The 10,966-nt window shown below is 39.6% G+C and overlaps 1 protein-coding gene across 6 annotated transcripts; it reads left to right on the top strand.

Moving 5' to 3' along the window:
• The first annotated feature begins 267 nt into the window (after nucleotides 1-267).
• On the top strand, nucleotides 268-10,042 carry LOC144572983 (uncharacterized). Of its 6 annotated transcripts, none has more exons than XM_078322629.1 (16): nucleotides 268-439; nucleotides 772-1,229; nucleotides 1,707-1,962; nucleotides 4,533-4,825; nucleotides 5,140-5,319; nucleotides 5,426-6,133; nucleotides 6,302-6,408; nucleotides 6,662-6,721; nucleotides 7,133-7,221; nucleotides 7,299-7,361; nucleotides 7,671-8,123; nucleotides 8,260-8,334; nucleotides 8,574-8,644; nucleotides 8,743-8,800; nucleotides 8,963-9,158; nucleotides 9,312-10,042. In XM_078322629.1, exons 2-16 carry the CDS (start codon nucleotides 853-855, stop codon nucleotides 9,833-9,835), a joined length of 3,510 nt encoding a protein of 1,169 aa, XP_078178755.1. In that variant the 5' UTR covers nucleotides 268-439; nucleotides 772-852; the 3' UTR covers nucleotides 9,836-10,042. The 6 variants fall into 6 exon arrangements, with proteins under 6 accessions (XP_078178755.1, XP_078178757.1, XP_078178756.1 ...); XM_078322631.1 differs by having other exon boundaries at nucleotides 269-439; nucleotides 6,302-6,396; XM_078322630.1 differs by having other exon boundaries at nucleotides 278-439; nucleotides 6,299-6,396.
• The last annotated feature ends 924 nt before the right edge of the window (nucleotides 10,043-10,966 follow it).

Genomic DNA, 10,966 nt, shown 5'->3' with positions numbered 1-10,966 from the left:
TGACTGGGGGATGAATGGGGGAAATATATTGGGGGATAAAAATCTTTATTCATATATTTATGGATCTGGACTATTGAGATTGATCTATATATTTAGATCGGACTTATTGAACCAGATCTTTCTAAATTTATTAAAAATCAGGTACTCTTTCTGTTTTCGTACATGTGACTTTAATAATTTCTATATAAAAAATTTCCTAAATCCACGGCCCAAAAATTCGGCTAATTTTCTCCTCGGCAGCCGACATCGGGCCATAGGATCCCACCCCGAAAGACCCATCTTCTTCCTCTTAATTAGCTAAACCTACATCCCGATATCCCAAATCCCTCTTCCGATCATAGACCGCACCGACCTTAATCGGTATATAATCAAATCTGAAAAATCAATTAGTCGCTGACAAACTAGGAGGAAGGAAGAATCGGCGTAAATCGGAGATAAGGTTAGTCTGATTCAAGCTTTTTTTTCATCAAAACCAAAACGCACCGGTTTGGAAAATCGCGCAAAAATCGGATCCTGGGCTGCCGAAAAATTGATTTTCCAAGCCATGGTAGGCGCGTAACAACTAACAACGAACTAGGTACAAGGTCCTAGCTTTAAGGTACTCCACAGCAAACTATAGGTTGTGGGAGGTGTGTGTGTGTGTGTGTGTGGGGGGGGGGGGGGGGGTGAGCTGGGCTCCGTTTCTGGTGTCTTTTGAGCTCCTTCTACTGAATTTAATTGGATTGTAGCAATTTTTGGTACTTTCTATAAACTCAATTTTGATCATCGCAGGATTTTTGTGCTGGACGATTTATTTCCACGAACAATGATATTTGCATATATTTCAGATATTTAATTTGTGCCTTATTGCAAATGAGCTCCAATAACAAATCTGACATGTCAAATAGTGGGTCTGAGAGCCCATTATTTTCCACCGGGCTGCGTGGGGCCGCCTTTCTTGAAAAGTCCGGGAGCTCTCGGGAGAGCATTGCGAACCGCATACAGTCTTCGGCCCTTGGCACCACCAGGTCAGCTGCCGCCACATCAGCGCATGGGGATAATGTTGCCCTTGTCCAGTCGATTATAGCTGATGTGAAGCCAGTAATTCCTGCACAATCCCGTCCTGCTGAAATGAGACGGATAGTAGGATCCCTTGTTTCTAACATCTCTGACGAGCTGGGATCCGGAAGGCATGCGGAGGATTTCAAAAGGACAAGATCTAAGCTTGTTGAAAACGTAAACAAGGCTGGGTATGCTTCTGTAAAATTTTGTTATTCTACTTTTTAAAATTCAATATAAATTGTGGTAAAGTAATTGATTGAGCTAGGTTAAGCTGTTTGGGGGGGTGGACATTTGCATCTGCAGATGTTGCAGACTTCCAGCTCATTTCTATAAGCTTTTGAATTTCGATATATCTTAAGTGTGCACAAGTGTTTATTTTTTATTTTTATGTTGGTGTTTTCTTGTATTGTTTGGTTTATTTGAAATGAAAGAAATAAAATGCTTGAGTTAGGCAGTTAACCTAACTACTGAGTTCAACAAGACTGTGTTATGTCTGACCGTGAGAATTACTCTTTGCAAGATATGTTCATAACAAGTGTACATGCAGTATATGCCCCATCATAAGTAAAAAATATATATGTAGTGATTATTGGTTAAATTTCTTTGCCTGGTAGTCACTGTAGAGTATTTATTTAATGAGGTATGCATCATTTCATTTATTGCAGCGAAAGAGCAAAGACTATTCAGGGAGCCATCTCAAGAATTGACAAGCTTAGCAATAACAAACCTAACCCACGCAAACGCTCGCGTGGTGAATCCTCAAGTGACCGACCAGGGGGGCCATCTTCAGGTCCAAGCGCCTCTCGGGCAGTCCAGCAGAGCCATTCATCAAATGCTGATGAGTCAGAGATGGGGCCGCCCAAAGCCGAACGACCCAAAAATCTAGGACCGAACAGACGGGCCCGCACCTCCATTGCAGAAGTATGAACTTGCTTTTATCATCCCCCCTTTTGTTATATCTTGATTCTCAATTTTAACTGAGTTAAAATAATTGACATGTTTTGGACGTTTTGTAATTTTGTTTCATTATTCCTACATTTTTTTGGGTATCTTATTTGAACCGTGTCACCTCACCTAGGGGTAGTTATGACAGTGCAATTCGTGCTCTTTATTTTCTGTGTTTGGCATAGATTACCCCTCTGAGGTGACTTGCTCTATTAGCAGAGTTAGAAATTTCATCGAATCAAAGTATCCAAGATAACAACATGGGTAAACTGTGATTATTGTTTGGCATACAATTTTGTCCTTTACTGTTTACGTGAATGGCAACAAAATCTGCTTATTTTGGTAATAGAAAAGAAATAACTGTCTGTTGGATTACTTTGTAAAAAAAATTGTTCAATGTACTTCTCTCAAGTACTTTGTTATCACTTCTGAGGCTTACTTAAATCTTTTAGTAGAACTATTGAAAGTCCCTTCCGGGGGCGTATCCAGGATTTTTATTAGAGGTAGGCAAAAAAAATAATTATTAATATTATTAAAATATTATTATTATTATTAAAATATTATTATTATTATTAAAATATTATTATTATTTTTCAATCGGAAGCAGAATCAGTAAATTATCACGAAATCGGAATCGAGAGAATTGGTAGGAATCAGCCGAATAAGATCGAATATAGGGGTAGAAGCGGATCCAGGATTTCTATTAGGGTAGGGCAAGAGATCAAGGGTAATTGGGTTTGAAGCTGATTAGCACATCGGGTACTATTGTGGGTTGCACGACATTTTTTTTTTATTATGAGCTCAACTAGGAAATGTAAATATGTGATGTGTTGTACCATGGCGTGATCAAGTCAGATTTTTACGTGTCATGCCTTGACCAAATTCGGAAGGATGATCATGGCACTCTAGTCATGACGTAACCACACATGACATGTCCAAACGTGACCAGTCATTTAATTATTTGTTTTAAGAATTTAAGTTGGTTTATTCATGATTCACCATTCGATGAGGATCTAACGGTCCTAATCACATGTGACTCACGTGACCACGTGTCGTGCTGTGACCAGATTTTTTGCGTGATGCGTCATGCCATGCCAATAATTCAAAAGATGGTCACGGCATAGGACGTGGGTCACAATACGGGACATGCGAGTCGCAGCACGTACTGTGCCCTGACCGAACTGTGCTGTGCCGTGACGTATCTGGTCACAGTGTAACTTTTTAACATCCCTAGGCCCCACAGGAGATTTTGGACTCAACAGGGTAGGGTAAAGTTATTTTCTTGGTGGGGCAAGAGCCCAATAGTATATATCGGAAACTTTATTTTCAAAATCCAGACCCTGGTTACATGTGGGTCCGCCCCTGATCGAATACTGGAATTTTTTCAAAAAATTACGTTAAGATAAAAAAAATAATGCAAAGCATTAAAATATTACATTTTACTTTGAAGCATAGTCCATAAGATCCTTCCTATGAAGTTTGACCCATTTTTGAAAAGTTGACCCTCAGAAAATAATTTAATGCTTTACATTAAGTTCGCCCCATTCCTTCGTAAAAGAATTTGGCCCGTTCCTTTGAAAGAAAAATAACAGGTTAATTGTGGTCCCACTGTGACACCCTTCCTCCCCCTCCCCCTCCCCCCTTCTCATTCTATTTCCGAAACAGATCTCAGTTGAGGGTAGGCAAAACCTAAATTCAGGAGCAGGCAAACCCAGATCCAAGCCAACTATATATGGGTCTTTTAACGTTCTTAAAATTCCAGGGGTAAGTAGTTGCCTACCCCAGTGTGGATGTGGCTCCACCGCTACTTCTGGTCCCTTGTCAGTAGTAGTGCATAAATTCACTTATGGAAACTCTGTTAGCTCGTTTCACATCCTACTGTATTATGAAAAGGAAAGTAATTATGTCTTTTCATACCTTTATTATCACAGTCCAAGTAACGTAATGGGTAATGTAGCTTAATCATGTCCCATTGCAGCCCACAAAAAACTTATATCCAACTTCATATAACCATCAGGGTCGCTCACCTATTTGTCGAGGTGGAACTCTACTTACAGACCAGTCTTGTATATCATGCAACATATCTAAAGCTCCCAATAAGAAGCACATGTGGCACTTGGTCCATCACAGGATCTACATGGAACTAGACCCAAATGTAATTAAGTACATATAACCGCAAATAAGTTTACGACAACGTAGATAAATCATTGAATTTTACTCTAGCTGATTTTTGTTAAATTTGTTACTATAGTTCTTGCGAACATTACAACCTTTCTGAATTTGCTTTATTGTACCACCTTCTATATTTGTTTGTGTTCTGCAGGTTGTCTTTAATACTTGTGGCCATTTATATCGGTGTTCATCTTGTGTGCCTGACTAAGATTGTTTGAACAAACCCGTCTAACCCATGTGAACTGAGCCTTTGGAGACAAAAAGTCTAGATATGTTCATCAGATTGTTTTGATGGCTCTTCCGGTTGATCCAGTTCATGTTATGTCACTGTGTTGTTAGAATTTATCACTCATCTGTTTTGTATACCTTCTCAGATGGATGCAAGGAACATTGGAACTTCTAGAAGCTCGGGTTCAGTTGATAAAACTAGAGACATCTCAAAAATTAACAATAAGAGCTCAGGAGAAGAAAAGCCTTCGGGATTTGCGGCTAACAACAGCTGGGAGAAGCCAAAAATGAAGAAAAAGCGTTCTGTTATTAAGACAGATACCTCAAATAGTGTTGGTGTGGCTCGCTCAGTCGATGGAGATAGAGAGAGGAAGCAAGAGTTGCTGCCCAAGATTGGTGGGGATTCTCGACCAAAGGTGACAGGAACCCACAGTTCAAGGTGAGAACATGTTGATTAATCTAATTTTATGTCCCTTTTATCCGTTAGCTGTATAAAAAAGGAAACACGTTCAGTTACTTTGTGATGCGAATAATTAAAGTTGTACATGTGAACTGCATGATGAAGTAAGAAAACGCTTTTGACTTGGGACCTGTCATAGATCTGTTCATGTCGTATTGCCTAAATTGGATTTGAACTAGTATGACTATTTTATTTTATTTCACTTAAGAGACTATTATTATTTAATGCTTCTTAAATTGATGATTATATTAAAAAAAACCCTACTAAATAGACAAGATGCTGTGAATATGCAGGTATGGAGTTACTTTAGCAGCTGGAGGAAGTGGTGGGAAACCAGACACTGAGCAAGGTGGTCTTGAATCCCCCCGGTCTTTGCCTAGGGGTAGTCAAGATGGTGGTGGAGCCTTATCCATCAACAAAAAAGAACGATTGGGTGGATATGAAATTGGCAACAACCTCAAGGCAATTAATAAGTAATGAACACCAACTGCTGTTTCTATCTTCCTTGAGCACCATTATTTTTTCTTTTTTCTGTGAAACTTTACCTCAGTACTAATATAATGGATTGGTGGTGTCCAGGTTGACTGATCAAGAAGGTGGCCCAACTACTTCCATTTCAAGGTCAAGCACCTCCATCCGTGGGCCCCGATCAACTTCTGCTGCCTTACCAAAGGCTTCTTCAGGCATGTTTAGAACTCCTGACTCTGACATGTGGGACCAACCTTCTCCCAGCAACAAGTCTGGTACATCTGCTGGTGGTTCCTCCAGCTCTAAGCGCGCAAAATCTGCGCTCTCTCCTTCTCCTCCAGTCACCAAGTGGGCCAGCCACAGGCCTCCGAAAACATCCCGCGGAGCAAGAAGGTCAAACATAGCTCCCATCATTGGTAGCCAGGGTGGTGAGTCTCAGATGCCAGACCCGCAAGAGAACAAATCTGTAGTTATACCTTCACAAGCAACCCATCGTATCAAGAAAGGGGATCATGCACAATCAAGTAGTGAAGAGTCGGGGGCTGCTGTTCACAAGCCAAAAGACAACAAGAGGAGAAGAGCTGTAGAAACAGAAGAAAACAATAGTCTGAATTCTCAGAGGATGGGAACTGCAGGCCATCCCCTGAAAAAGAACAAATTAGTGGTGGAAGATGATATTGGGGAGATTGCTGTCAGAAAGCAGGGGCGGGGTGGGCGCGGGTTTGCACCACCTAGACCTGGTAGACCCTCTTCTGTTGAGAAACCCGAAGCAAGTAACACCACTACTAAGCAGAGGAGTGTGAGATCTGGTGTAGAGGGGTAAGAATGGAAATAACATTTTTTTAAGCTTATAAAAGGGCTCTCCGTTGGGAATTGATATATGTTTTAGTGATAGTGATACAGATGTTACATAAATATTTGCTACTGTAATGCAATAAAAGATCGCCGTTATTGTTATTCTAACCTTTCTAATCTCTGATCCAACAGTAGGCCTGGAAGACCACCAGTGAAGAAATTCTCTGAACGAAAGTGTAACACTCGAGCAAGAGAAGTAGCCATTGACTCGCCTTTGGATATTTCAGGTACTTCAGTGCGTAAGTGTTTATTTTCTGGTTGTAGCTGAATTGTTCAAATCACTTATGTTGCAAGCAATCAGTCATGCTTTGCAGCAAACAGTAATCTTATCAGAAAACCTGTGCAGTAAAGCTGAAAACAATAAAAATATGGGTGCATGGATGTAATTTGTGTTTAGTAGGTCTGGTTGTTCTGATTCATTTTTTATGATGGCACACAATTATTAATTGGTTTAGATTGCAGTTATTTAACTTGCTTTATCTTTGTTTTTAGGACAACCTGAGGATGATCGTGAAGAATTGCTAGCTGCTGCCAATGCTGCCCTTGCCCCAGGTATCATTTTCAATGGCAAAACTATAAATTACTTAAATTGAAGCTATATGTATGTATTCCAGATCACAATTAATATGTGAGTTCAAAAAAGGTGTGAATTAATGACTGTCATATCGATAGCTCACCTGAGATGCCTTAACTATGTTTAGAAATTAGTCCAAGTTATAGAAGTTCGAGATAAGTGAACACTGGTGGTAAATGAGAAGCCAAGTTGGCAGCATAATATAGAACCTTATATGCGCCTGATTTGTACATTATATAGTATGATTTACTGGTGCAACAGTTGACTAGTATACTTTAGCTAGTGGTGACAGTGAATCACAGTAAGATTAGCTTTATGCTGATTTATCTCTGTACTGTTGACTTTCAATGATGCTTATCTCTCCTGTTTTTTTCTTATATTTGTGGAAGGCTATGCTTCTACTGATGTGCTTTGGAAGCAGAATGAGACATACTTCCGTTTTATCTCTGATGAGGACATGGGCTTCTTAAATAAAGAGGTTAGATAGAATTTTATTTACTTTTATAGTTATACTAATCCAGTTAGTTTTGTAATAACATCTGGTTTGATAAACAGCTTGCTTCTCTGGAAGAGCAGATTAGCAGTACAAAAGCAGATGAACAGGATCTTTCTAAAAAGGTGGATGATGATAAATGCTAATTGCATTTCACCTTCCATTACTTTTAATTTCAAACTTACAAATGAAGAAAAAGAAGAGCTGAAAATCATTTTTTTCCTCAAGCTCCTTTGAAAGTTAAATCTCTAAATTGTATGACATTACGTCTTTTTGATAAATTTCCAATTACATGACAGGAGATGTTACACATGATCAGACCATTAATAGCTAGTTGGTCAGGATTCTTTGATAATGAAGCAAATTAGTGGAGACTTTATATGTTAAAATAAATATTCACTTCTAAGACAACTAAAGATATATTTTTGTTCCAGGGAACTATTGATTACGTCTCACTCCCCTCAACTCCAAATGGCTATGGTCCCTTCTCCAATGGAGGGGAAAAGGAAATTATTGCCTGGCAGAATGATGCTGTGGAGCCAATCCTGGAGCAGCTTGTCCAGGGAATGGATGTCAGACCGGGTGCCGATTCTGACATCAGGTCTGTAACGAGCATTTCCATCTGTCAGAAGCTAATGTCAGCAATAATTAGCGAAGAAGAGTTAGAGAGGATTGAGCGTATGAATGGTCATGATTCAAACATGTTGTGCCTTGAGCTCGAGGAGGGATGGCTGGCCCACCAGGAGTCGGAAAGGAACCTGCCTCGCAATGGTGTCAAGTTGGACGTGCTGTCTGTTGACTGCCCTTATGAACAGATGTCAATCAATGATAGGATCCTCCTCGAGCTGAGCCAGATTGGCATTTACCCTGATCCTTGTGAGCATGTGGTAAGTTTAGGTTACATTATTCCCCTCTTTTATTTGCCGTGAATCTATAGTAAGATTCACTTCAGTTCAATAAATAATGTTAAACTTACTCATCTTTAATAAGTGAAAATAACGTATTTAATGGTGTTGCCTTCAGCCTGACCTAGCTCTGACTGATGACGAGGACATCAATGATGAGTTACCAATGTTGGAGGCTCGGCTAGCCAAACAGGTGGAAGTTCTTTTTCTTTGGCATTCTTTAATTTATTTCGTCTTTCCTTGTACAACCTGACAAAACTTAAGATTGTATGATTATATCTGGCCCTTCAGTGGTAATTGAACTCACCATATTCTAGTTTCAGAAGTTGGGTTTAATTTTTTTCACCTTGGATTCTCTATTCTCCTTCTTAATAAGTTTTGCATCAGTACAACATTGCAATTAATTATTTTACTTCTATTGTATTAAAAAAGGCTTTGGGGACAAAAGTGACTCTAACAAGGGTAGAGCAGAAAGCAGAAGCTGCGAAGGAGACACAGGAGAGGTATGCTGTAATTACAAAAGCTTGTGCCAATTTCGCTACTTAATTGGTATTATGTGTTGTTTACATGTTCTTAATAATTATTCTTGGCGCTTGTGTAGGGATTTCTCCCAGCTTGCTTTGGATAAGCTCATCATTAAAGCAAACGAGAAATATTTGGTAATTTATTCGGTCTCATCATGTTTCTGGTTGCTCTTTTTCATGTTCATTCTGACATACTAGGAATTTTTGTTCGTACAATGCAAGATGGAAATTATTTCAAGGTACTGTAGGGTACTGTGCTTCCATTTAATTAACATTTGTCGACTTTTATCCATGTAGACATCCCGTGGAAAGCATGGCAGTCGAGCTGCAAGACAGAGTGCAATGGGTTTTGTGAATCGTACCTTGGCACGGTGGAAGGAGTTCCAACTCAATGGTACGAGTTGCTTTGATGAACTCTCTTTCAAGGAGCTGCTGCTCACCTCTGTTTCCAAGCAAAGTGACCCTACTCGAAATGAAGACAAGTCCCCTCAAGGTCCTCTCCCTCCCTACCTCTCTCTCTTTCTGTTGCTCTCTCGCGCACGTGCACGATACATGCTTGTTTTTAACAGTGCTCTACTTGAAAATACCAGAGCTAAACTTCTTTTTGCTCTCTCCTGATTATGTGATTTCATTCTGTAATGCACAGATCTGTTTCTTGACAAGGATGAACAGTGGTCGACTGGAGTAAAAAAGAAGGAACTCTTACTGGATGACGTGGTTGGGAATATCACTGGATCTGTTTCTTTGGGCAGTGGGGCGAAAGGGAAGCGCAGTGAGAGGGATGCTAGAGGAAATAAAAAGAATGGCCGTGGTTCTTCCTCAAATCCCAAGGGTGACCGCAAACCTAAGGCCAAGCCTAAACAGAAAAGCGCCTCAACCAGCACTCTACTCTCCAATGGCACTGCTGACCTGGCACCCAAGGCAAACAACAAGCGCGAAGGTTTGCCACCTCTGCCGACCAAGTCCGGGTCAAAGCAGATGGGGAAGGAGACCGAAGAACTCGAAGAAACTCTCCCTGACATGTCAGGGATAGTGGAGGACACTGCCGGTAATGATCAAGATCAAGACTTTTGGGCAAGTATGGATGGAGATGGGCTCCAGGAGGTGGACTCTATAGGGCTTGACATTCCATTGGATGATCTCTCGGATCTCCAGTCTTTTCTCATGTAGTTTTTTTTTTTGTCTAGGTCTTTTCTACAGGAACCAAATTTTGTTTTTTCTAATCTAGAAGAATATTTATTTGGTTATCATGTATAGCTGTTAAATAGCTGTTAAATATTATGACTAGCTACCTCACTGATTCTTTTGACCTCCTCAATTGTATATAGTTGGTGATTACAAGAATAAAATGGGCTGGATAACTGATCTCAGGCTAAATAGTTTTCGATGAAGACAGTACATTGTCAGTATATTTCTGAGATTTTGATGGTGGCTGAATGACACGTGCATTTGCATAAACGTGCGTACTCTCGGACGTCTGTCATGTAGTTTTAATAGATATATTTCGGTTTAATAACTAAATTAGGATTTTCATACCATGCACATGAAATTAGTATATTCATGTACAATATAAGTATTAGATATACTTCTCTTACAAATAGCATAACAATTGCTTCAGTTGGTATATTTAGTTAAATACTAAGAATTTGGAAGGAATTACGATGTTTTTTTTTGTTGTTTTTTGGAAATGCAGTGGGACTGCTGTGTTCATACGCCATATGAGAAACATGCCTTCCTATTTTTAAAATTTGTCCATATGTTTTCCCATTTTGAAAATTTCTTTTTATTTTCTATTTACTACGAATAAAAATTGCGGCCTTCGTTCCCAAACTTTTATGATTGAATATGCAGCTGACGCATGACGAGTTTATCTGAAGCAATGGCATGCGGTTCCCTTAAAAGTGTATCCATCACCTCGCACTAGTAGAAGAGTGAGTCAAGTATTTTCTCTTGTTTTGGTTGTAGACTGCTAGAATGTTTCCAGATGCTCTTAACTTTTTCTGAGTATGATGCGCAGATATCTCTAATATGTCCCAGACAGTAAACATCAGCCTTCTAATTAATTGGAAACAATCTCCATTACTTCAAATGTGGCTAGCCTCCCGTATTCTGTTACAAGATCAAATTTCTTTTTCATTTCTTTCATTGGATACATGCGCACAGTTGCAGATGTCTTTGGATTTTGTTAGTCTTCAACAAAGATCCAAGTTATAAAGCCATTGCGCATAGTTGGCTTCACCATCTCGCATCAAAATTTTAATTTTACTTCACAGAATATGACCTGTAAGGTTACAAGTCTTG

Source organism: Carex rostrata, chromosome 21, assembly GCF_964058835.1.
Source record: "Carex rostrata chromosome 21, lpCarRost1.2, whole genome shotgun sequence".
Taxonomy (NCBI): domain Eukaryota; kingdom Viridiplantae; phylum Streptophyta; class Magnoliopsida; order Poales; family Cyperaceae; genus Carex; species Carex rostrata.
The sequence above is the reverse complement of the archived record's forward strand: the minus strand, read 5'-3'. Positions and strand labels throughout refer to the sequence as shown.

Bases quoted from the DNA above. Each gene is read 5' to 3' on its own strand.
- LOC144572983 (XM_078322627.1), top strand. From the start codon at position 853: ATGAGCTCCAATAACAAATCTGACATGTCAAATAGTGGGTCTGAGAGC. The intron at 1,963-4,532 runs GTATGAACTTGC...ATACCTTCTCAG, and splicing joins CCCGCACCTCCATTGCAGAA to ATGGATGCAAGGAACATTGG. The intron at 8,335-8,573 runs GTGGAAGTTCTT...GTATTAAAAAAG, and splicing joins AGGCTCGGCTAGCCAAACAG to GCTTTGGGGACAAAAGTGAC.